Below are 25560 nucleotides of genomic sequence, written 5' to 3'. Positions count from 1 at the left end.
AACATTATGAAGTTTCATTCACATAATCCAAATGTTTAATGATGCCAGGAGTATTTTTTATTTATATTATTATTATTATTTTATGTCCTTTAGAGCACAATATACATATACGTATATAAACAATATACACTTTGGAAAAGATAGGTATGTGATATTTTATATATTTACATTTATATATTTCAACATGACACGATACCAGTCAAAAGCTTTTGAACAGTAAGATTTTTCTTGTTTTTGTAAATAATTGAACCCCTGCTCACCGAGCCTGCATTTATTTGATCCAAAATACATAGTTGCATTTGCTAAAGCAGTAATATTGTGAAATATTTTTACTATTAAAAATAACTGCTTTTTCTTGTCAATTTGTCCCATATTGTAATTAATATACATACTGACTTCAACTTGGACCACTAAATAAATAGACTACTATTACCATGTAAGTATGAGGGATAGATTATTTAGTGTACAGGTCATTTCAAGAGTGATAAACAAAGTGATATAAAATATTTATGTTCATGCATTTTAAATGTTTTAAAATGGGGAAACCACTCATTGCATCACACCATCTCCTGATTGCATTATTAATTGTAAAATAGGAGCTTTATGGAGTGTGTGTGTACATGGTTATAAGTATAACAGTTTATATTTCATTAATTTAGGGAAATGAACAATGTGTCTCAGACCTCAAGGGACTATTTGGCCAACCATCTTATTCCTGCTTGAAAAGCAAAATGTTATTGATAGTTTAAAAAAAATTGATGGACTAGCGTTATTCAACATTGTTTAATGATTTTAATGGAACCGGAATCAGAACTGGAACCATTGGGCAGAACCAGAACCGGAAAATTTCAAATGATTCCCAACCCTACTTAGGGTATGAGCCAAAACACTGTTTTTTTTTTGTGTTAGTGTGTTTGTTCCCCTTTAAATAAAAATCAGCTGGTGCTCCCACCAATCTCATCATACAAATGACCGCATGTTGATAAATGTGGCGGCAGAAAATAATCATTATTTAAATATCACGCCCCTAAAACACCCTGGTTTAGAAGCCTCATCCCTAGTGTTAACAACACAGAGAAATGAAACGAAATGCCAAAAAGAAGAAATAATCTCATGAAAGAGAAATTCATCTTACTCCAAATACTCCTGTTAACCTTGTAATTGCTATTAGGCTACATTGATTTATGTAATTTATATGTAGGCCTATATTTAAAATACTGTTAAATATATACAGCCTATTTAGTTCCCCTCACACTACAATAAGTATTTTAAATTCAATGGTATTCAGAACAAAACAAGAATGAAAACAGGTAATTATAAAATAATATATTAAACTATAAAATAAAACGTCTCTAGGTTACGTATGTAATCCTAGTTCCTCGAGGGAACGAGACGCTGTGGCGAACAATGCTTTGGGGAACGCGCTTAGCGTGAGCGACTCTGAATATTGTGTGTAATCAGTCCAATGGAAGAGTTTGACGTCACAGGCGTCAGACTACCAAACCCCTGCCTAGTGTGTATCCGAAGAGCACAGCTTAGGACGAGAGGACAGAAGCGCCTGGTGTGACTGGCATGTCTAGGCCATAGAATTTAACAAACGTAGAGGGCGTGGACACATAGCGCTCGAACTGGGACACACAGCGCTCGAACTGGACACATACAATTTAGCTTCGCTTGGTTGGGCTCCTGAAAGGGAGGAGGCCTGCCGCACTACAGGTCGTGGTGTAACAGAGGGAACCTTAGGAACATATCCCGCTCGAGGTTATATGAACGCTTTGGCCAGGTGCAAACTCGAGATTAGTGGGGGCCACAGAGAGGGCCTGAAGATCTCCTACTCTCTGCAGAGAGGTGATAGCCAACAGAAAGGAGGTTTTAAGCATAATATGTCTGTCTGAAATATCTTGAATGGGTTAAAACGGGGGTTTGCACATTGCCTCTAACACCACAACCAAGTCCCATGGGGGAATACGGGACCGTACTGGAGGTCTCAGCCTCAGCGCACCGCGGAGGAAACGTGTAACTAGGTGTTGTCTTCCCAAAGACTGGCCATCGAGAAGGGCGTGGTAGGCCGCAATGGCCGCCACATAAACCTTCAGCGTGGAGAGGGTCAACCCTGCAGAGAGCCTGGCCTGTAGAAACTCCAGAACTGTACCAACTGGGCAGTTTGCTGGGTCTAGCTGGCGATCTCTGCACCATGAGGTGAAGAGTTTCCACCTCAGGGCGTACAGTTTCCTCGTTGAGGGAGCTCTGGTTGAGAGACCAGCTGCTAATAGTTGTGCCCCCTCAGGGGCCACACCCACAGCTTCCACAACTCCGGGCGAGGGTGAATTATCGTGCCCTGCGCCTGTGAGAGTAGGTCTGTCCTGATCGGTATCTCCCATGGAGAGCCGTCGAGGAGCGAGACCAGGTCTGCGTACCATACTCGGCCCGGCCAGAACGGGGCTACTAATAACAGACGGACCCCGTCCCGGAGTACTCTCGCCAGAACTCCCGGGAGCAGAGCAATAGGGGTAAAGGCGTACAGAAGAAAGCCTCCGCCAGGTCTGTACCATAGTGTCCAGTCCCAGAGGAGCTGTATGAACTAGAGAGAACCAAAGAGGACATTGAGATGTCTCTTGAGTCGCAAAAAGGTCTACTTGAGCCCTGCCAAATACTCTCCATATCTGCTTCACCACCTCTGGGTGAAGCCTCCATTCCCCAGGCCTCGGCCCCTGCCTCAACAGTATGTCTGCTCCCACATTTAGTTTCCCAGGAATATATGCTGCTCTTAATGAGAGGAGTTTACTCTGGGACCACACCAGGATCTGGTGCGCCAGCTTGTACAAAGGGCGCGAACGCAGACCTCCCTGGTGGTTGATGTAAGAGACCACCGATGTGTTGTCGGTGCGCACCAACACATGGTGACCCATTAGGTCTGGGAGGAAGTGCTTCAGTGCACGATAATCTGCTAGCATTTCTAGACAATTGATATGCCATGTTAGATGGTGACCGCTCCACAGACCACGGGCAGGGTGGCCACTCATGACTGCACCCCAGCCGGTGAGAGATGCGTCCGTCGCTAGTATTACACAGCAACAAGGAGCTCCCAGCACCGGGCCCTGATTCAAGAACCAAGGTTTCTTCCACATGACTAAGGCACGGAGGCAGCGCCGTGTGACCTTGATAGTGCAAAGTAGATTGCCCCTCGGGGAAAATCCCTCGGTCTTGAGCCACCACTGTAGGGGTCTCATGTACAGCAGGCCAAGAGGTATCACGTTGGACGCAGCTGCCATCAGACCCAACAATCTCTGAAATTGTTTGACAGTAAGTGACTGGCCTTCTCTGACTCTCTCGACTGAGATGAGGATCGACTCGATACGACCAGGGGACAATCGTGCCTGCATCGCGGTCGAATCCCATACTACGCCTAGATAGGTGGTTCTCTGAACCGAAGAAAGTACACTCTTCTTGGTGTTCAGTCTCAAACCCAGCTCCCCATATGTGCGAGAACGACATCTCGATGCCGAGCCGCAACCTGCTCTGACTGAGCTAAAATCAACCAATCGTCGATATAGTTGAGAATGCGGATGCCCTGCATGCGCAGGGGGACCAGAGCCGCGTCTACACATTTTGTGAACGTGCGGGGTGAGAGTGCAAGGCCGAAGGGAAGTACTCGATATTGGTAAGCTTCGCCCCCGAAAGCGAACCTCAGAAACTTCCTGTGTTGTGGAAGGATGGATATGTGGAAGTATGCATCTTTGAGATCTATTGTGACAAACCAGTCCTCGGACCTGATCTGAGCTACAACATGCTTGATTGTGAGCATTTTGAACTTCAATCTCATAACTGAACGATTTAAGACCCTCAAGTCTATAATCGGATGCAACCCCCCATCCTTCTTTGGAACTATGAAATACCGGCTGTAAAATCCGGACTCCCTGTCTTGAGGAGGGACCACCTCGATGGCCTCCTTCTCTAATAGGGTTTTCACTTCCTGTTCCATAACCAGACCCTGGGGCCGACTATCGTCGGGATGACCCCGTTGAATATTGGCGGCGCAGAGCCGAACTGAATACGGTAGCCTTTTTCTACTGTGTGCAGGACCCATTGAGATACATTTGGCAGTAGTTTCCACGCTGCTAAATAATCTACTAAGGGAATCAGTCTCTCGAGACTGACCTCTGGTGTAAGAGGCCCCTGCAGGGGTGGTGAGCGTCTCAGCCCCGCTACGCGCACGGGCGGAAGATACTGAGACCGATGCTCGCTGGGGACCGCTGCGCCCTGGAACACTGGCAGGGTTGGCAGATCGGCCCCAAGAGGGCGCTGAGGCGAGACGGGCACCATGTACTGCGGTGTGTACCGCTCTACCCCAGCAGAGGCTGCCCTCTGAAACCCTGGGCTTTTGGCGTCAGGGTTTCTTGGCCGAGGACTTCTTAGCTCCTATGACTGCCCTAAGATCTTGCTTAAGCTTAGAAGACCTCGGCCGCCGCCCAGATGCCCCGAGAGAGCGACGAGGGAGGAACTTATGGAACGCCGCTTGTTTTCGGGCCTCCTGAAACCTGTCGACGGCAGAATTGACTGCGTCGCCGAACAGACCAGTCGGCTGAATCGGGGCGACTATGAGGCAGACCCCGTCCCGCTCTTTCATATCGGACAGGGTCAACCATAAGTGCCTCTCCGAGGCTACCATAGCTTCCATGGACCGCCCAATCGCTTGGGCGGTCTCCTTGGTGGCGCGGAGGGAGAGATCAGCGGTCCTTCTTAGCTCTGAAATATGATGGGACTTGATCTCCTCTCCCTCAACTAGCTCTTTAAGCAGGTCGGCTTGGTACGCCTGTAACACCGCCATGGTGTGCAGACACGCACCAGCCTGACCTGCAGCCGCATACCCTTTGCCCACCAATGCCGATGTTGTTCTGAGTGGCTTTGAGGGCAATGCCGGGGCCTTCAGAGACAATGCCGCACCGGGGGACTCGCGAGCGTCTGTTCCACCCGGGGCATCGCTCTATAGCCATGCTCTCCCATCCCCACCACGTTGTCGTAGTAGTCAGATGAGGGGATGTAGAGGCGGGCCGAAAATGGCCATTTCCACGACCTGGCGATCTCATCATGCAGGTCGGAAAAGAATGGAAGGCCCCGGCTGGGAGGTGGCTGACTCGCACGCAGGGGGCGTTACTCGAGCTTGCTTCACTGAGGTTCGGTCGTTTTTTCGGCGGGCCACTCAATGCTTAGTTTGGCCACCGCGCGAGTAACCACCTCCAAGAGCTCCTCATATTGCGGCGAATGGGGTGACAGACTCCACATCGACCTACTCGGAGGAAGAGAGGCGGAGCGTCGATCCCTCTCCCTGGGTGGAAGGAACCGCAGAGCGTGCTTCCGACTCCAGAGATTGGGCGCCGGATCTGGCAGAAGTGGAAGGAGATAGGGACTGGCCCGTCTCCATTCCCTCCACCAAATCCACTTGCGAACCCCACGAATGCACCCGCCGCTCTGCCTCGGCAGAAGCTGGACCAGCACCGCGGGGAACGCTGGCGAAGGCCCCCTCCTCGAAAAGGGCCCTCTGGGAACGAAGCAGCCGCACCGACATACGCTCACAGTGCGGACAGTCGGCCCCATCGAGAGCCGACTCAGCGTGCATCGCTCCCAGGCAAACCACGCATAAGCTGTGTGTATCCCCACCCGTTATATATCGCGGGCAGGGAGGAACACACAACCTATAACGTGATTTGGAATCGCCTTCACTATGTTTTGATTTTGCCTTGCTCTTCGGCATGTCTAGGAGCTCTAACTGGACAGACAACAGTAAATAAGACTCACAAGACAAAAATGTCAAGCAAAACTGAAATGGCATTGGGCTCATGAGCCTGTCTCACACCACAAGAATTTAAATGTTTCCATTTTTGCGTTATTTGTAACATTTGTTTACATAACTATTATTCATTATGTAGCCTAAACATGGTTTTATACTTCACTCATGTTCTAATATCCGTATAAAATCCTGCACATACGCAAAAATGTTTGTTTGCGTGCAGCACACAGACCTTTTAAAATAAACAGTAACTTTTATGTTTGGTTAACTGCATTTTAGCTTGATGATGAATGGCTGAAATGTTAGGCATGTTAGTGTGATCAAATGGATTAAATTAATTAAAATATAAAGAAAATAAATAAAAATCATTAAGAGTGTCACAAAAACTAGTGTAGCCTATACTTGCAGAGTATACCTGCAGTGTTTTTTTCTCCTTTTGTTAATCTGTTATTTATATTATAGCCCATTATATATTTTTTGAGATCCTATTTGATTCCTATTTATTTTATTTTATTCCTTTTATAGACTTAATTTCAGATTTTTTCCTTTCACAGATAGTCAGGAAAAAAAATGCACAAAATTCTGTCATTCTACAATTCTTAACCGTATTAACAATGCAGTGCACAAGTTCAGGTAATTCAGAAATTTGCGTACATGAGCTGAGACCAGACATGAGATTTGATCGTAGCCACCGCTCACATCCATACTGATAAATTTCAAGTTTTGCACTGAAACGACCTTACGCCCATTGTAAGATCATTTTGTAAATGAGGCTCATTGCTTCCAAATGCAAATTTTAAATACCTATTTATGATCATTCTATTAGCATGTGAAGGCAGCATTTGTGAAAACAGGCAGAGACAACGGTAGCTTTAGCAACATTAGCCTTAGAGAGAAGAAGCTTTTTTGGAAAACAAAATATGATGCGTGATGCTTACTTTGTCTGTAGTCTGGATGTTTGCGGACAAAGCATTGGTATCAATCCCTCTTTCAGAAGCAATCATTGGACAACTACAGCCCTGAACTGATGCTTTTTTGTGAGGCAGTCCAGTGTAAAATGTTAGCACAGTTGCTTCAAAAATGAAAGTTAACCACCGTGTTCTCAGGGGTCTATGGAGACTCCTATGTTCGTTGGTTCATCCAAAAACATGACACTTTTAATGGCTCTTTGGAGCTGAAATTGTACATCCAGCAGCTACAGCAAGAAAACAGTCATGGCGGACCACAGCTTCTCACTCAGGGCTGTGTATATGCTAATAGGGCAGAGAGCGTCACAAATGGAGGAGCGTCTCGCTGCAGCCTGCGGTGGACATCCAACCCGGCCCACATCCAAGTGTGATGTCACAGACCACGCCAATGTCATATACGTCACATTCTCATTTATTTTGAAACTGGAAGAAGCATCGATAAGAAGATAATTTTTATTGTTTGCCAACCGCTAAAAAAGAAGCTGTTGTTTGTCGTGTCAGTAAGTAAAAAAAACAATCATTGGTCTTTACTAACACTTAAAACGTTGACAACTTTAAGAATGTGTGCGTCGTTTGTGTGCATGTGCATAAGCAACAGTAAGTATTTATAATTTCAACTTCACACTGGCAATATATGTATATATGTGTGTGTGTTGGGGGGGTGTGGGTGAGATGAGTGTTTTTATGTTGGGGGGGGGGGTCTATCTATCCACACATGTATGTATGTATATATGTATGTATGTATGTATTCGTGGCATGCATGCGTACACACACACACACACACACAAATACATACATATATACATACATACATGTATAGAAAGATAGAAGGCACAAGTCTTACAACAGGAAATAAATTATGAATCAATGTGCAATATTTTTTATACCCTGCCCCCCACACATAACACTCATCTCATCCACTCAGACACACACACTTCATCCCTCTCACACATATATACTTACCTGCCCCACCCACCACACACACACACACACACACACACACAAAACACTCACATACATATGACATCTTTAATGATATACCCTGATCACAGTACCCATGCACAGTAACTTGGTTGGGCAACGGCATCATTTCTCTATGTCTTTCTGGATAACTTTGTGTATGTCACAAATTACCTTTGTATTCTTCTATATTAACGGAAAGATCACATAATGTTTGTTTGTTATGTTTTACAGCATTCTACACATTTTCAGTCCAAGCCTGATGCAGGGCAGTTCTCCCGGGTTAAGGGGTCCCTGCTGTAGTTTCACCAGTGAAGAAAATTACTTGTTACAATTCACTTGAAGGACCACATAGGCCATGCAGTGGTGCATGGAGGTATGGTGAGAGCATTTCTTTAGATATTGATTGATTTTTGTGGTATAAAATCATAAATATGTTTATGTAGAATGATGAGGTAAATAATTTTTTGTGGACACATAAACCCCCACACGTATGTATTGTCTATTTTTAACAGGAGCGCCAAGAGGACATAAGAGTCATTCTGGGTTATTCTGTGGGGAGGTGACAGGGCCTGCCTTTTTCTAGATGGACAGTAAAAAATCAACAGAATGCCATCAAAGACTACCTGGAGGGAGGATATATTAAAGCAAGGAATCTCTCTGTGTAGTCTATGTATGTACTGTATGTGTACTGCATGTCAAGAATGGTTTATCTGATCATTCAGCTGTCCATTCAGCTGCTCAGACTTTGTTAAACACAACCAGTCAAAAGTTTTTGAACATTAAGATTTGTTATGTTTAGAAATCTCTTCTGCTCATCAAGCCTGCATTTATTTAATCCGAAATACAGCAAAAACAATTCAATTTTAAAATATTTGTATAATATTTTTGCTATTTGAAATAAAAAATTTCAATATTTCTATTAAAATGAATTATTATTATTATTATTATCATCATCATTATTATTATGTTATACACTGATGACTGGAGTAATGATGCATAAAATTCAGCTTTGATCACAGGAATAAACTGCATTTTAAAATACATTAAAACAGAAAGCAGTTCTTTTAAATTGTACAAATATTTCACATTACTCTGCTTTTGCTGTATTTTGGATCAAATAAATGCTGGCTTGGTGAGCAGAAGAGACTTCAAAAAATAATAAAAATCTTAATGTTCAAAAACTTTTGACTGGTTGTTTGGATTATTTATTTGTAAAATTGTACATTTAATTATTTTTTTTAAATAGTAAATATAAAAATACCCAACGAAAAAATGGATGCCTTTTTCATTCATCTTTAAGTATGTGGAGGACCTGGACACGTTTCATATCAAGTTGTGATTTACAAGGCCTAAAGGTCAATGTCATTTTACTTATATAATCTATCAATGCAATCTTTATTCAGCCTAAGTATGTGTAGCCTACTGCATATGGGGAACTGTTGATTCTATCATTCAAATGTTAACACTTTATGATAAATGGAATACATTTTTAGAAAAATTATGGGGAAATCACATGAGGTGACGTATTTTATATGGGCGTAGCTTTCGTTTATGTCACACTTGCACGTGGGCGGGGTTGTGTCGGGGATGGGCATGACTTCTGACAACACACTTGGATGTGGGCGGGGTTGGATGTCAACACAAATGCACAAATGGGTTGGACTTTACCCAGCTATGTCGTCATAGTATTGAGAAATCTGGAACTGCTCATGTGGAGAGACTGTTTATGAATTATTGGGATTATAAAACAATGATTGGGTGGATTTTTACCATTATAGACTGGTTGTTTTCACACACTGCGGACACACACCTGTTCAAACACCTTATAAAATAGATTTTTGCATTCTGTGGCACCTTTAAAAATAAGTCATAGCACATATTTCCTCATTTAGTAAATCAGTTTAAAACAATGGTGAGTTAAGTGTCAGAATACAAAAGAAAAATAAAATAAAATAAATCTATGGTACAGAATATTGTCCTCTCTATTTCCATGATATTAAAACATACAGTTGTATGTAACTTGCAAAATATTTATTTAACATGAATTGTTTTTTGGCACTTCTGTACAGCGTGGATGAAGATGATAGTTACCCCATTGTTGCTGGTGCTCTCTGTATCAGAGCAGATTTGTCATGCTGCACCAAAATAGTCATACGATATTCCGACAAAGACTATATCAGAAAAAAAAGTCATCAGAGCAGGTATCAAATCTGCCACTTTGGTTTGGATCTTGTTTTGACACAGGCTCTGTTGCTTTTCCTTTTTGATTACAGACTCTCTGTAGTTAGATTTTTTAATGATTCCACAAAGGTCAAAAGGTGTTTCTGTTTAGAAAGTTCCATGTTCATTACCAAATAGATGATTATTTCAAATTCAGTGCTGTTTTGGGTGCTGTTTTTTTTTTTTTTTTTTTTTTTTTAATGTACTTGCTTAAAAATGTAATTTTGTTTTTAACCAAAAATTTCCTTTCCTTGTAGAAAGTTTATTGAATTAAAATTACAAACCCGATTCCAAAAAAGTTGGGACACTACAAATTGTGAATAAATACAGAATGCAATGATGTGGAAGTTTCACATTTCAATATTTTATTCAGAATACAAAATAGATGACATCAAACGTTAAACTGAGAAAATGTCTCATTTAAGGAAAAAAAATAAATTGATTTTAAATTTCATGGCATCAACACATCTCAAAAAAGTTGGGACTAGGCCATGTTTACCACTGTGTGGCATCCCCTCTCCTTTTTATAACAGGCTGCAAATGTCTGGGGACTGAGGAGACAAGTTGCTCAAGTTTAGGAATAGGAATGTTGTCCCATTCTTGTCTAATACAGTCTTCTAGTTGCTCAACTGTCTTAGGTCTTCTTTGTCACATCTTCCTCTTTGTGATGTGCCAAATGTTTTCTATGAGTGAAAGATCTAGACTGCAGGCTGGCCATTTCAGTACCCGGATCCTTCTTCTAGGCAGCCATGATGTTATAATTGATGCAGTATGTGGTCTGGCATTGTCATGTTGGAAAATGCAAGGTCTTCCCTAAAAGAGACGACATCTGGATGGGAGCATATGTTGTTCTAGAACTTGGATATACCTTTCAGCATTGATGGTGCCTTTCCAGATGTGTAAGCTGCCCATGCCACATGCACTCATGCAACCCCATACCATCAGAGATGCAGGCTTCAAATTTTTGATTCATCTGGCCATAAAACAGTTTTTCACCTTTCCACAGTCCACTTTAACCCTTTCGCACGTGAGTTTAAAATATTCTAGCTGAGCCCTCGGCATGAGTTTTTTTTAGACGACCGTTATTTTAGAATGTATCGCCTTATTGTTTCCATGGCGATGCGTCATGCGTGTCATGTGACACAACACAACCGCAATAGATCTGTATGACACATGGATCGCTTTTGTTTCGTTTTTCCTGTTTTATTACAAATGTTCCCAAAACATGCTCACTATATTATGAAATATCTGATATTCCGATTCTGAAATATGTGCAAGTAAATATATTTGATAGTTTAAACACTTTTATATCAACCGTGTTAGTTGATCTATACCAGGTGATGGGCGCCGCTATGTTAGTTCGCGCTGAATCCGAGCTATGGGATTTACAACACGCAAATTCATCCTCTCCTCCCGAAAACACATAAAAGTAAGTCCGCGGTAAACTGAGAGAAGAGCAGAGTAAACTTCAGTTACCTACACAATCTGTATATGATATCAATAAAAACATGTCGTCAGATTATATTTGTATGGATCATTATTGCCTTTTCCACAGACATCAGTGTATATTTTACAAACTGTAAATGTATGTTTTTGCTAGTACTCATGTGTATTTAAATGTCTGAAACTTTAAATATGCATTAAATGGTTGAAAATACTCAATTTGTCTGATAATATGACAAGCGCTCAGCACGTCGGATCTGGCTCTGTGCCAGCCGAAGCGCGAAAGTGGATTTAAATTTAGCAGTTAATGACGTGACGCACTGAAAGTTCTAATCACACCGGTGTGATCGTACGCTTCAGGGACCAGCCAAGACTGACCACACCGGTGTGATCGTAAGCGTCAAAGGGTTAAATGAGCCTTGGCCCAGAGAAAACACCTGCGCTTCTGGATCATGTTTAGATATGGCTTCTTTTTTGACCTATAGAGTTTTAGCCGGCAACGGCGAATGGCACGGTGGATTGTGTTCACCCGACAATGTTTTCTGGAAGTATTCCTGAGCCCATGTTGTGATTTCCATTACAGTAGCATTCCCGTATGTGATGCAGTGCCATCTAAGGGCCCGAAGATCATGGGCATCCAGTGGTTTTCCGGCCTTGACCCTTACTCACAGAGATTGTTCCAGATTCTCTGAATCTTTGGATGATATTATGCACTGTAGATGATGATAACTTCAAACTCTTTGCAATTTTTCCTTTCTGATATAGCGCCACTATTTTTCGCTGCAGTATTGGGGGAATTGGTGATCCTCTGCCCATCTTGACTTCTGAGAGACACTGCCACTCTGAGAGGCTCTTTTTATACCCAATCATGTTGCCAATTGACCTAATAAGTTGCAAATTGGTCATCCAGCTTCTTATATGTATATTTAACTTTTCCGGCCTCTTATTGCTACCTGTCCCAACTTTTTTGGAATGTGTAGCTCTCATGAAATCCAAAATGAGCCAATATTTGGCATGACATTTCAAAATGTCTCACAATTCAATTTGATATGTTATCTATATTCTATTGTAAATAAAATATAAGTTTATGAGATTTGTAAATTATTCCATATCTTTTTTACTCACAATTTATACAGTGTCCCAACTTTTTTGGAATCGGGTTTGTAATACTGTCTTTTAAGCAGTTGCTGCTGAATTAATTACAGAAAAGTGGATTCAGAAAGGATGCTGCACATTGGTGCTGGCTGAGTGGAAAGCTTAATTATTTAAATTAACTGATCTACAATTTAATAATGTTTACTATCTCGTGAATAGAGCAATGCAAATATAGATATAAACTAAAGGAAAACACATGATCAGTTATCTTACCTGTAGCATTTTTACCCTCCCTTTCTTTCCATAGCTTTATGAGGGCATGGCTTTGGTCTTGTAGAGAATTTGGGTTCTCATTTCTTATCTGATTGATCTCTACCTCACTGAATTCAAGCTCTCGAGCCAATTCTGATTGAACAAAAACACATTAGTAATAAATCATGTATTCAATTCAGACCAACAAAGTATTATGTAACAAAAGTGTCTTAACTGCAAGGCATTTTGTGTTGAAATAAGGTTTACAATAATAAAATGTAGGCATGACAATTATTGCAAACAGATGCAACTACAATGAAAAATTAATCCAACCTCTTAAACAATTCTACTGTTTTAACTACAATGTCTTTTCTATTATTGCTGGATGACTCTTGAACCGTATGATTAGGTATTGTACTACATACTGACCTTTAAAAAAATGTCAGTATGGAGCAGTGGTGCCCAAATGTTTTGAAACCATATGCACTTGTTTAAAGTTTATATAAATACTTTCTGTCTAACTTTTGTATATTTACTGTATTGCTCTGTCAACATCTAAGCTCTCTGCTCGCAAGTCACTATAACAAAATTAGCGTAAATCAGCATCTCGGAAAGCTTGTTAATTGATATAAAAAAAAAGCTGCTTACCTGACCAGCTGAAACCAAGGTGATCTGCTATTACAGCCAGACGCCCCTCTTTCCTGTCAGCCTCATCCTGTGGATCTACTGCAAATTCCAGCAAAGCAGCAAAAGCCACATAAGCACATACATATAACACTATTTTTTTTTTTACTTATTTAATGTTAAGATAAATAAGGTCACTGGCTTTCTCATGTAAAAAAAAAATATCAAATTATATTTTTAACTATAGTTTAAACCAACATTTCTGACTAATTTCAACTTTCAAGCAATGAGCAAACACTAGCTAAACTATCAATCATGAATAAATATTATGAATAACTCTCCTAGGATTTGCTAACATTGTAAATACTAAGCATCTCACAGCATCTCACAACTCACGTTTTAAATTTAACCAGTTCTGTCATAATGTAATATTAATAGTTAATATACTGGCTAAAAACAAACAAACAAACAAACAAAAAAAACACTATAAATACACCCCACTGAATTTGGTTTTATATAAATGTTGAAATTTAAGTCAGATAAAAGGAAAATAGACAGTCACAAACATAATCCATACATCATAGAAACGCCACAAATAGTTGAAGCATTAGCTACAACACAGAGAAGCATCACTTTTATCACTGAGGTTCTGAGGCAGATGAGAAAGAGATAATGGGCCCCAAGAGATGGGGGATACCTTGACTTCGGACTTTATCAGCAGGGATTCGTTCCATCTGCGTCTCAACAGGGTTGTCCCATCTGGGCTCAATGACCAAGGAATCCTCAGGGAAAGGCATTTGCATGTCAATGAAAGGTTCACTCTCTATTACTGAGGCATTAATGGTGCTTCTTTCATCATCAGACAAGGCAGCAGCCTCATGTTTGTCTTTCTCTGCCTGAGCCAAACTCTCCACTACCTTAGCTGCTTCTTGACTAATCTCTTCAAAAAACACAATGGACTGTTTGTTTGTGTCCCTTGGCTGACACTTTTTTTGTTTTGCTGGTGTGGAAGTGTGAACTGGCTGGCCAGGCTTTCCCCTGACTGGTAATCTTGAAGGAAGAGTCTTAGTTGTGCTGGATAGGTGAGTGCTTGTTGGACGATTCTGGTCCTTTTTGGCTGGTTTCTTGGTGGAATCACTTTCACAGAAGCTCTTGGCTTTGGAAGACTTTGTTAAACTGGAGGTTAAGAATGGGCTTGTGTCCGTCTCAGATTTTCGCCTTGATTGAGGTTTTATGGGCAACTTTGACTTCTTGCCCTTGGCAGGTTCGATACATTCAGACCTGACGGAGCTTGCCTTAACAGGGATTCGGGACTTTGGTTCCTCGTCCTCTTTGGAGGTGGACATATATTTTCTAGCCTTAGATGATTGAGATGGTGCAGTGTAACTTTTAGAGACAGCTTTACTTTGGGATTGTGTCTTTTCAGGAGTTTTGGTTTGGTCTATAACTGAGTGAGGATCTTTTGGTGAGGAATCTGAGTACTCCTGGTCTTGTTGGGAATGAGCTGATCTAGACACTGTTGACACTGCTTTTTGGACATTGACTATTACAGTGTCAGAGGAACCAGGATCAGATACTAAATGTCCCTCACTCATAAATTTGTCTGATTTAACCTCTAACATTGTTGGGTCCTTCTCTAAGATTTTGGTTGAGGCAGAGTCATCCAATTTAATGGGGGTTTTAGCCATTGAAAAATCTGACTTTGTAGCTGCAGCCAGCTTATCCCCAGCATGAGAATGTACAAATAAATCTTTAGCCTCTTTATGGAGGTCTTCATCCTCCTCTGCTTTTATTTGCAAAGACAGGTTGCAACCAATCTCATTCTCAGCATCATTTGATGCTCTAACAGGTTCTTTACCTTCATCTTCAGCTATGCCCTCTACAATGGGTTGCTCTATTTGGTAAAATGCAAACCCTTCCTCCTCGTAACTCCTTTTTGTCATGTCTATTGCACCACTTCTTGTCATCTCAAAAAGTTTTCCTTCCTGGAAAAGGAAAGGATTTTGTTCACTTGTTGGTGTACCATCCTCAGTGGGTGTCCTTGCTGGTGTTGTGTCTGGAGTCGCCCCTTGTGAATGCCGATCTACAGCCAGACCCAAGATTTTTTGCTCTTCCTCTTTGAGTCTCGCTGCAAATGCATCATCATCTTCTCGCATTGAATTCCAGGCGTCTGTCTCTGCTTTTGCTGTAACTCCTCTAGATTCAGTCTTAGGAGGTTCCTCCTCAGCATCATCTTCCTCTGTGTCATCATAAATACATATTTCTGGTTTAAATGTTTCTTTTTTTTGCCCAATAATAATTGGAATAGTATCAGTGTCTAAGCTGTCACTACAAATATCAACATAAAATGTCCCTGTATTCCTCATGTAATCCCCTTTAATCTCATCTGTTACATTAGACTCTTCCTGACTATGTGATTTGTAGTCAACATTTTGATAATTATCTGCCTCCTCCTGCTGTTCATGACTGTACATTTCTTGATTTCCTATTGATCTTTTTAAGCTTTGCTCTTTTTGTTCATCAGTTATATTTTTGCTATTAGATGCAGTTTTGTTTAGCTGTACTAACTCTGAATCAATATAATTTTTGTCCTTAAATTTCTCACTATGAGATTCTTGAAGGTGTGGCATTATGGTATGCTTTTCTGAGATAGACAGAGGTCTCCTCATTGCTGATTCAGCTGAAGAAGCTGGACTGTGGGCCATGGTTTGTTGAATGTCGTCAGATGTTTGTGGGCTCTTATGAATACCTGCTGGAAAAGGAGAGGGAGGTTGTACTTTAATGATCGGTTCAACAGACCGGGCTATCTCTGAGGCTTGTTTGAGTTCACTAAACCCAATATCATCCACAGAGGATCTTTCATGTCTGGGTTCATGCTCAAACAATTTGAAGCTTTCATCTCTTGCATCAGACGCTACCAAGGTCTGAAAGGATTCACTATCTTTTCTATTGTCCTTTTTGTCTTTTGCATCTTGCTCCATTTCATCAAATGTTTTTATTTTGGCAGCCATTTTAAACATCTCTTCATCTGGAGTAATTTTCCTCTGTGTCAGGCCAAACTTCAACTCAGCATCTTCTACTGTCTCCTCAGGGATTACTGATGGCTTAAAGGGAACAATCAGGACCATGGGGTCTGGGGTTTTGGGATTGACCTCATAACTTACCTCTTCAGAACTTGATGTGTCAGGTGAGAGAGGACTCTTACCCGAACTTGTCATCAGGGATGTCTGCTCACAACCGTCATCTTCAGCATTACCCTCCTGTTCTTTGAGCATTCTACTATGCAAACTGTCTGGGGGGATTTCAGGGGCTTTGGAGGATGTCAGGGGCCCTGTGGTCACACTGGGTTGTTCTACTGTAGGGGGAAAAGCCAGGTTGGTTTTCATCTCTATGGGGCTGTTTTCTAAAGAGTCACGGCATGGGGATTCTTTTGTTGGACTAGGCTCAATAGAGTCGGGGGTTTTATGGGAAGAGTCGTCTTCCATCAGTGGACTACCCTCTAAAGAGTCCTTGTGGCTAATAGTAAAAGAATCATCAGCTACTGGACTAAGGTTCTCTGAATCTTGGTGTCTAAGCGGTAGCACTAAACCACCATGATCCTGTGTAGTTGCCCTTGAGGCCAGAGAGTCAGCAGAGGTAGGTATTAATTGACCATCAAAGGATTCCTCATCGCTCAGAAAACACTCTAGTGTTTCAGATGTTCTTTTCGTCAGTTTTCGAGATTTAGATGGTTTGGATGACACAGAAACAATGTCCTTATCCACAGAAGTTTGTTCACCCTCAAACTTCAGCCCCCTATTTCCAAGAGGAATAGACATAGACTCACTTTTTGTTGCTTCATCCACTGCTTTGCTCAATGCTGGATGAACTGTAGTTTCAGATGCCTGTTCATTGGTTGTCTTCATCTCAGTAGAAAAGGAAACATATATTTTACTTGTCTTGACTTTAGGAGTGACTGCTACTGATTTTGAGGTCTTTGCAAGTATAGACTGAGCTGGCTTTTTCGGTGATAACGAGAGGCTCTCAGGGCTTGTTTCTGGAGTCTCAGCCATGCCCTCATGTTTGTAACTTTCCTCAGAACTCAATGGGGCTTCCACTTCAGCAAGGCTTGCATTGGGCGAGTCGACCAATGCTGCATGTCTAATGCTGTCAGAGCTGTCATCAAATGCACTGTTCTCTGTACCGTTGTCAGGTAAAAGACCTCTGCGCTGATCTGACAAATTTTGAGGAATTGTTGTTGCCATGCTTGAGTGAGTAAAAGGACCTGCTGACACTATTCCAGAAACCACAGCCTTACCACTCTTTTCCTGTGGACATTGATGACCCCTTTGACTTGCTTCTGTATCTTTTTCAATGTCTTGAGATTTTTTTATGTGTGGACTACTTTTGACTTCTTTTTCTTCATGGTGATCTTCAGGCTTTAAAACATCAAGAGACACTTCTTCATGTGAGGGTGCTTGGGCAAAACATTGTGACTTTGTGAGGATAGCCTCTGGTTTACTCACTGTAGTGCCTTCAGTTTTGGAAGGGCCTCTGTGCTCAAAGAGCCCAGCCTTTCTTTTTGAGGGGTCTTGGCCAGTTTGAAATGCTCTCATTAGTTCTCTTACAGACATGGTTTCTTCTAGTCTCACAGGTTCAGAGCCTGTTGACCTAGCAGGAGACTGTTTCTGGGGTGAAGAAGTCTGTTTTTTCATGCCTGATGTTTTCTGATCTTTCACAACAGAAGATGCTTTGGCTTCTGTTGCTTTATATGGAGGTTTTTGGCCTGTTTGTTTTTTGTGACCTTTTTGTTCTTCCTCTACTTTCTTTTGAAGAGCCTTAACTTTCTCTTTGATGGAACCGATTGGTGTCTCCTCAACCACTGGTGAAACAGGAGACTTTTTCTGGTCTCCAGGGACGGGTAGAAAGGCATCCCCTTCGGAAGACTTCCCAGTGCTTTTACTAACAATACTTTCTTTTGTGCTAGATGAGTCGGTTTCATCTGTGTATCCTTGAGGTCCTTTTCTTCTGATTGGCTTTTTTACATCTGTTGTATGGGCCTTAGTGTCTTTTGCCACTGTTGGGACTATTTTCCGACCACCTCTGCGCAGAACAACCTCAGTGAACCTTTGCTGTGATGGAGACTCTTGGGATTCAGGCCTAGATGTATCAGACACATCCAATAAGTATTCCTTAACTTCACCAATGGGACCAGTCTCTATGCCAGGCCTGTCCCAAGCAGCCTTTGGTCTCTGTGATCCTCTGTTGACTCGAACTTCCTTTAGAAGTGATTCTTGAGATTCAAAGGCAGCCATCATTTTTGCCTCTTCGATTTCACTTTCTGTTAGTAGAACCCAGCCCTCATCCTTCCTATGTGGATGGCTGTCTGTTTTTGCAGACTCTTCCTTGTCACATGTTCCACTTCTCAGAATTTCACTAACTTTTTCCAAATCCTCTTTGACTTTTTCCATTATCTCAAAAGGCTCTGCTGACACCTCCTCCACCCCCTTATCTAAATAATCCCCTTGCATGGGACCTGCTTTCTCTGAGGAATCAGTAGTCAGAATAACAGTCATTTTGATAAGGTCTTGTTTCATCTCTGACACTTCAGAGAGTAAATCTGGACTTGCTAGGGCAGGGGAGTCTCGGATTATTTGTGTTTTCAGGAATGATGTTTCAGTGTCTTCATCATCTTCCATTTGGATGACATTTAAGGAGCAAATTAACCAAAATTTAAATTAAAGGGACAGAGATTGGAAAAGGAGATAAGGGATAAATTCAAGTTTCAAGAACCAGAAGGCTTCAAGATGATAAAAAACTAAGTGGATTGTGGGATAATGAGTGGTGGAGAGTCTACTGGACTCATGGGAAAATAACAACTGCAAAGCAATTACTAACCAAATCTTAAAGACAACAGAAGTATAAGCAAGTTGCTTATTCACATTTGGTTACACAGCACACTCACACACAAACAAAAAACAAACTAACGCAATATTTCAAAAAGGGAGACAAAAATAAGCCAACCCAAACACTTGGACATGTACTGAAGAACAGTGACACAAAGTAGACATTGCTCATATAGAACTCATGACTACAGAAGAAAGAAAAAGAGAGAGAGAGAATTCATGTAACTTACTAACTTAGTTTTTTTTTTTTTTCTCAAGAAAGCCAGTGATATGCAACTTAAATGCAATGACAAAAAAAAAAATAAATAAATGTGTTTTTAGAATGTGGAATTAAATGCATTTGAAAAACAACATACGCTATATTTTTTTTTATCATAATTGAAAGGTTTTTTTTATATATTAGTAGTGGCAATGATGAATAGTGTTAAACAAAGAGCAGTTATGAAAAATCATTCACACACACAAGACAGCATTCAAAATATTCTGTTTAAGCTGTTATATCCTTAGTAAACTAACATGTTATTGTATACTAAGGTAAATGTAGAAATAAATCTGGATTCTAAGTTTTACTTATACCTAAACATTAACCTAATGTATACTATACTTATAGGTCACATTACATAGTGTGGGGATTTGATATTTTCTAAAGCAATAGTAAGAAAACTATACAATGTTAATATCCAACTGATAAAGCAACACATCTAATAAATAAATGCATATAAACTGTGCAATGACTAGTTTAGCTACAGGTTTATATCATATGCTCACTTCAGTGTTTTGTACATTCTTACAGCATATCAATAGAGGAAAGAGTATTGCTAGGCTGGCTTATTTTTTAAAGGCACTAAAAAGGTACTAATGAGGGTGACTCATACAGATTTAGATGAAAATCATAATTTGCTTTGCAGATTGTTATTGTGCAATGAAGGGAATAGGGCTCTAAAACAGTTGAAAACATAAACATCACCACAGTATGAATGAAATTCACATTGTACATAAAAAGTGACTATTCAAAAACCTCTCCTTCTATCATGATCCATAAACCGATCAGAATGATTCTTATATGAAAAAAAAAGCTAAACTCACTTATATCACCTAAAATAAGAAAATGGGGAACCACAGCTGCACATTTTTCCCCCTTATTCATACTAGATTAAGGTCATGAGCTTGTTAGAAGAGAGCCGAACTATACTGTGTGAGATAAGAGAAACATACAAAACATGTAGAGCAATGGTTCCCCAGACCCAAAAGAATAGTTCACCAAAAATTAAAAAATAATCCACAAGTAATCCATACAACTCCAGCCCATCAATAAATGTCTAGTGAAGTGAATATCTGCATGTTTGTAATAAGTCCCTAATTAACACATTTTTGACGTTTTTACTTTTTTAACCACCTCTATACATAATTTTGCTTTCTCTAGTGAAAAAGACATTTCGTCTAAATCAGGAGAGAAATACCCAAAGATCAAGCACAGTTTAGAAGCAAAATCAGTCCAAAGCAATTCTAAACAAATATGTCCCTGGATTTTGATGTGAGAAGACAACAATGGATGGGCTTTTTCAATGGAGGAAGTGTTATTATTGTTTATGGACTCGTATTTTGACCAGAAGCAATGGTTTTGAAGTTAAAATGCCTTAACAAAGGGTAGATTTGATTCTTACATGCATGCAGCTTTTTACTTCACAAGACCTTAAATGATGGACTAGACTTGATGCAAGTGATGCAATGTTAAGTTTATCTAAATCTTTTCAGATGAAGAAACAAACTCATTTACATTTGGGATGACATAGCATGAGGGTGAGAACATTTTTTCTGACATGTTAAATTTTTGGGTGAACTATTCATTTAAAAACCACTGGACTAGAGAAAGAAAAAAGTTGAGTAGTCATTATAAAATGGGTGCTTTTGTGTCTCAAATGGGTATATTAATTAACATAGCACAATGCAATTAATTACCACTTAAAGATAGATGTTAGATAGAATGTCTAAAAGGACACTACATAACTTTTGTGCTCTTGAGGTTAATAAAAAATAATAATTGCATCTTGTGAAAAACACTGTAGCCAGAGCTACTTTGCATACTGTGCTACTCCTTAGCATCCTGCTCGGTCTAAAATAGTACCAATATAAACATTATAGGTGTACCTTAGTGAGTCAGAAAAAGACAAAAACATGTTTGGGTAGATGTATTCTTAATCTACCTGCTCATATAAAGTCATATAAAGTAAACAAAATAATTGTGAACAAAAATGTTACATAGTGTACCTTTAAAGTCTTAGAGAGACTAGAAATTTACTTTTAAAATGTGCTTTTTCAATAGCAAAAGGAACCCATTTTATATATTTTATATAGACCCTTATAATGTAATATTAATTTTTGTTGTGATGTACAAAGGAATGTGAAAGACGTGAGAATCATTTCCCTGAAGCTAACATTAACTTTAATTTAACTGAGAAAAGTATTTTACAACAGGCAAATAGTTAACTCACTCAGACACAAATAATTGTTTTTGGAATGTTAATACCATGCTTTGTAAGTTATTTTACAGTGGTGACATTCTCAGTTAGTAAGATAAGTGGAAAGGTGTCCGGTGCAAGAAAAAATAGTTTAATTAAACTAGACTTCTTACATTTCTCAAGTGTCCGGCTTGTCTGTTAAAAAAAAAAAAAAAAAAAAAAAAGGTGAAGAAAATTCAGTTGTATACATGCTATGCATTAACAGACATACATATTTTTAGCTTAGAACTGCTAATTTACTTTCTTATTTCGTGCTATTTGACCCCACATAAGTTGTCTGGATGCTGACATTACATCTACTGTATCACAGCTGGTGCAGCAAACAATATATAGTTATGAGAAAATGTGTGTAAACCCGTTATAATGATCTGTACTTTATGCATTAAGCCATTGCTACTAAAAACAAGCAAACAATCAAAATAATAATAATAATTTAAGGGGCCATTCATGAGATCCTAAGGGTTTCACAATATTTTCTCAGTATTACTGTTCACACAACAGCTTTTGTCTGTGCACTAACAAAATACTGTTAGTACTACTCATAATAGTTAAAGCCAGTGAGACTGCAGACTGGAGTTTTAAACTGAGATAATGGAGGAAAGCAAAAGACATTTTGTCAATTAAAGTGCAAAATTGCAGTTACCTCCTCATCAGGTTCTTGTTCTGAATCTGATTCCTTTGAGGAGCAAAAAGCAGCAAAAGAGGCAGAGAGTGCCGGGAAGATAGAAAGGACAGAAGTACAAGAGAGACAGAGAGAGCAGGCAAAGCAGTTACCAAAGCAACAGAACATATCTGAAGCCAGCCAGTGAGGTGTGACAAGGGTTAAGTACAACAGAAATGCATGAAAGCATTTATCAATTTTAACCCCAGTACACTGCAATATTAAACAAGGAAATAAAATTAAGAAATAGAAGGAAAATATTGCCCTAATGATGAGGCTTTCCAAATAACCACAGCAATGAGTTGTGTAATAATGTAATTAAATGCTGTGGTGCTTCATCTATGTATAATAATGTTACTCACATGTTAAAGTTTATATAAAGCTATGTAGATATTGTGGCCTGAAACAATCATATAACAGCAACAAAATGAATGTAATGCATGCAAACCTGCCATAAAAGCTGACAAAACAAACAATCACAAAATAAATGGAAATTTCAGTGGACAATGCACTTTGCAGCTCTGTAATGTCAGTAATAGCAAAGGTCATTAACTTACCTTTGAGTAAACTGGCAGGGTGATGTTTAAATTGCATATTGCACTATGAGTCAAAGTCCTGTAAGATCTTGGTTCTTTTGTGAAGGACAAACGTCCACAAGGCTCTTGAGTGTTGTCTCGTATCTACGATAAGTGATTTACCAAGTGTGCAGTTAAACCAGTGTATGAATCAAATTCTTATTCTTCAGATGTATCATAGTTGACTTACTTTGATAAAAAGAGCCAGTCGATTTTCTTTAAAGGCATAGAAGCTGAAGACATGATGCTGGCCACTTTTTGTTAGAGGAACCAGGTTTCCAAAACAGTCTACATAGATTGGTTTACCTTCTAATACCTAGAATGAAACATAGCGATAACATTCTCTTTGTTAAAAACACATTCAAACGTGTGTATATGTGATTGTTAAATAATTTCCTAAATGCTGATGGTAATCAATTTTGGAGAGAATGTATCATATTATTTTTATAGAAATCATTACTAAATTATATACTGCAAGAGCGGGATGATCACAAACCATGTGACTAAGAAAATAACATGTTGATTAATTTGAGGGGAGGAGAACAAAGTTAGGATAGCTACATCCTAAACTAAAGAGAGTGTCTAAATAACTGGTCAGAACCAGAACAAGTCATCTACTGTAGTTGTTTAGTCTAATTTAAACTTTGCCCCAAAGCTTAAGTTTCCCACTCATTTACAAAATGGTTTGTTAAGGTCAGGTCTGTGAAATAGACATTTTTCAAGTCTCTACAAAACCATTTTTTATCTGTCTTTCCTTCTATCTTTCAGCTTGTTAGATGTGTGTTAAAATTTACATGTACTAAAATTAATAATATATATTTTTTTATAAATTACTGTCTTAAAAGGGTACATTTAAAGAGAAGAGTATTGTGCTCTGTGCTTACAAGTTAATGTCTTATCTTTTTATCTTACTAATAAATAGTGATTTTACTGTACTATTATTTCACTAGTGAACAAAAGTAATATACTTTCAGAGTTGATAATTATGACCAGTTCAACTGATTGCAAGATGATTCATTTGATCAGCTGTAAGACAATAAATTTGTTATTATCTCAAATTCTCTGTAATTTAAATGCTCCCTTATAAATATGAGATGGGCTTGAAGCTGCTGTAAACTAGTATTCATAAAAAAAAAAATGGACAGTCTATTCTGTTAAGTTGCATCAAGTTACTAAACATTTTACAGTTTTTTTTTCAGTTAACACTGCAGCTGTGAAAAACTGTTGAATTCCAGTTCTGAACAACAATTCCAATTAGTTTTATTAATTAATGTAAGCATTCATGGTATACCATTTTTTAAGGAACACCTCTTTATATGTGGTAAAAAAATCACTGAAGTATATTAAAAAAGATTAAAAAGAATCCAGTGTAGCAATACCCATGACTGACCTCCACATCTCGGCTACGTGCCACTTCTGTGAAGTTCTCTTGCTGCTCCAAAGTTTTGTCCATTTTATCGTCAGTCATACAGAAACAGCGCAGTCGAGCCTCAATAGGGTCATGTGTTTTGGCAAAGATGACGAATTTGGCCATGTAAGGTACACAGATGATCTCACGATACACCTGAGTGGCGAAGTTCACCGACTCCTGAACCTGCCTGCAGTCTATAAGCCAGAATCTAATGAAGAAAATATGGGAGATATTGGTGCAATTTAATCAATTTTTTTCATTTGTTTATTTACTGTTTGTTTGATTGTGGGCTTCACTGAGGATTAGGTTTTAACAGGAAAATGTGTAATTCAAAAACAAGGAATACTTTTTTAATACTTTTTTTTATCAAAAAGACATAATAGTATGCATTTAACATAAACTGAGTAATGCTCTACCAGGCAATGCTTGTAGAGAAAATACCTGGCAGACACATTTGTGGTGAAAGACACACAGTCACTGGTGAATGTTAATGGTGTAGTCCCAGTGATATCCTCCCACTGAGCAGGAGTGGTCCCACCTAAACATGCAAAAAAAGGTCTTTGGTTACAAAATTCAAATATGTTTATAAATTTAGCAACAATGTTTGTACAACAATAAGAACAATGGCATATTATAAACATATATAACCAGAAAATGGCAATTATTTTTATTTCAAATCAGAAGTACACCATAAAGCTCAAGTAGATTATTATAGGCTCTACTTGACTTAACATATGCAACTAGTTGTACACTGTGTTACAGTGTTACGCTTACCCTTTAATACACTTTCAATGCATATTGTGCTACCTACAGAATGAAGAGCATTTTGTTTGGTTTCTGTATATTCCTGTGTACTTTCTTACCTGTGATGCTGCATAGCAAACGTAATGTAGGAACATCTCCACCTCCAAAGCCGCCATGGATTGGGTCAGCGGAGCTCTTCGGGACAGGGATGGTCATGGTTATGGGTTTATGGAATTTCCTCCTCCGTGGTTCCAGAGTGACTATAGGGCTGAATGTGGCTTTATTGCCCAGATTCTTCCTCACTACATCAATACTCATTGGTTGAGCCTGGCCAAAAAGCAAAGGCAATAATGATACAAACTATCATAATAAACCCAACCAAAAATTACAATTCTGTCATCATTTTCTCACA

General features: G+C 39.6%; 1 protein-coding gene across 31 annotated transcripts in view; it reads right to left on the bottom strand.

Moving 5' to 3' along the window:
* ank2b (ankyrin 2b, neuronal) overlaps positions 1–25560 on the bottom strand; it is a 165959-nt gene that overhangs the window by 20497 nt on the left and 119902 nt on the right. For 19 of the 31 annotated variants that reach the window (XM_059536509.1, XM_059536444.1, XM_059536557.1 and 16 more), the window contains 10 exons: positions 25268–25475; positions 24846–24942; positions 24384–24612; positions 23184–23309; positions 22976–23098; positions 22401–22433; positions 21871–21892; positions 14051–19024; positions 13378–13455; positions 12751–12882 (listed from right to left, as the gene is read on the bottom strand). In XM_059536509.1, the coding sequence (XP_059392492.1) occupies positions 12751–12882; positions 13378–13455; positions 14051–19024; positions 21871–21892; positions 22401–22433; positions 22976–23098; positions 23184–23309; positions 24384–24612; positions 24846–24942; positions 25268–25475 (6022 nt within the window). The remainder of the gene's footprint in view (positions 1–12750; positions 12883–13377; positions 13456–14050; positions 19025–21870; positions 21893–22400; positions 22434–22975; positions 23099–23183; positions 23310–24383; positions 24613–24845; positions 24943–25267; positions 25476–25560) is intronic. The other 12 variants (XM_059536637.1, XM_059536644.1, XM_059536565.1 and 9 more) reach the window with 11 other exon arrangements.

Source organism: Carassius carassius, chromosome 3, assembly GCF_963082965.1.
Source record: "Carassius carassius chromosome 3, fCarCar2.1, whole genome shotgun sequence".
In the NCBI taxonomy this organism is placed as follows: domain Eukaryota; kingdom Metazoa; phylum Chordata; class Actinopteri; order Cypriniformes; family Cyprinidae; genus Carassius; species Carassius carassius.
The sequence above is the reverse complement of the archived record's forward strand: the minus strand, read 5'-3'. Positions and strand labels throughout refer to the sequence as shown.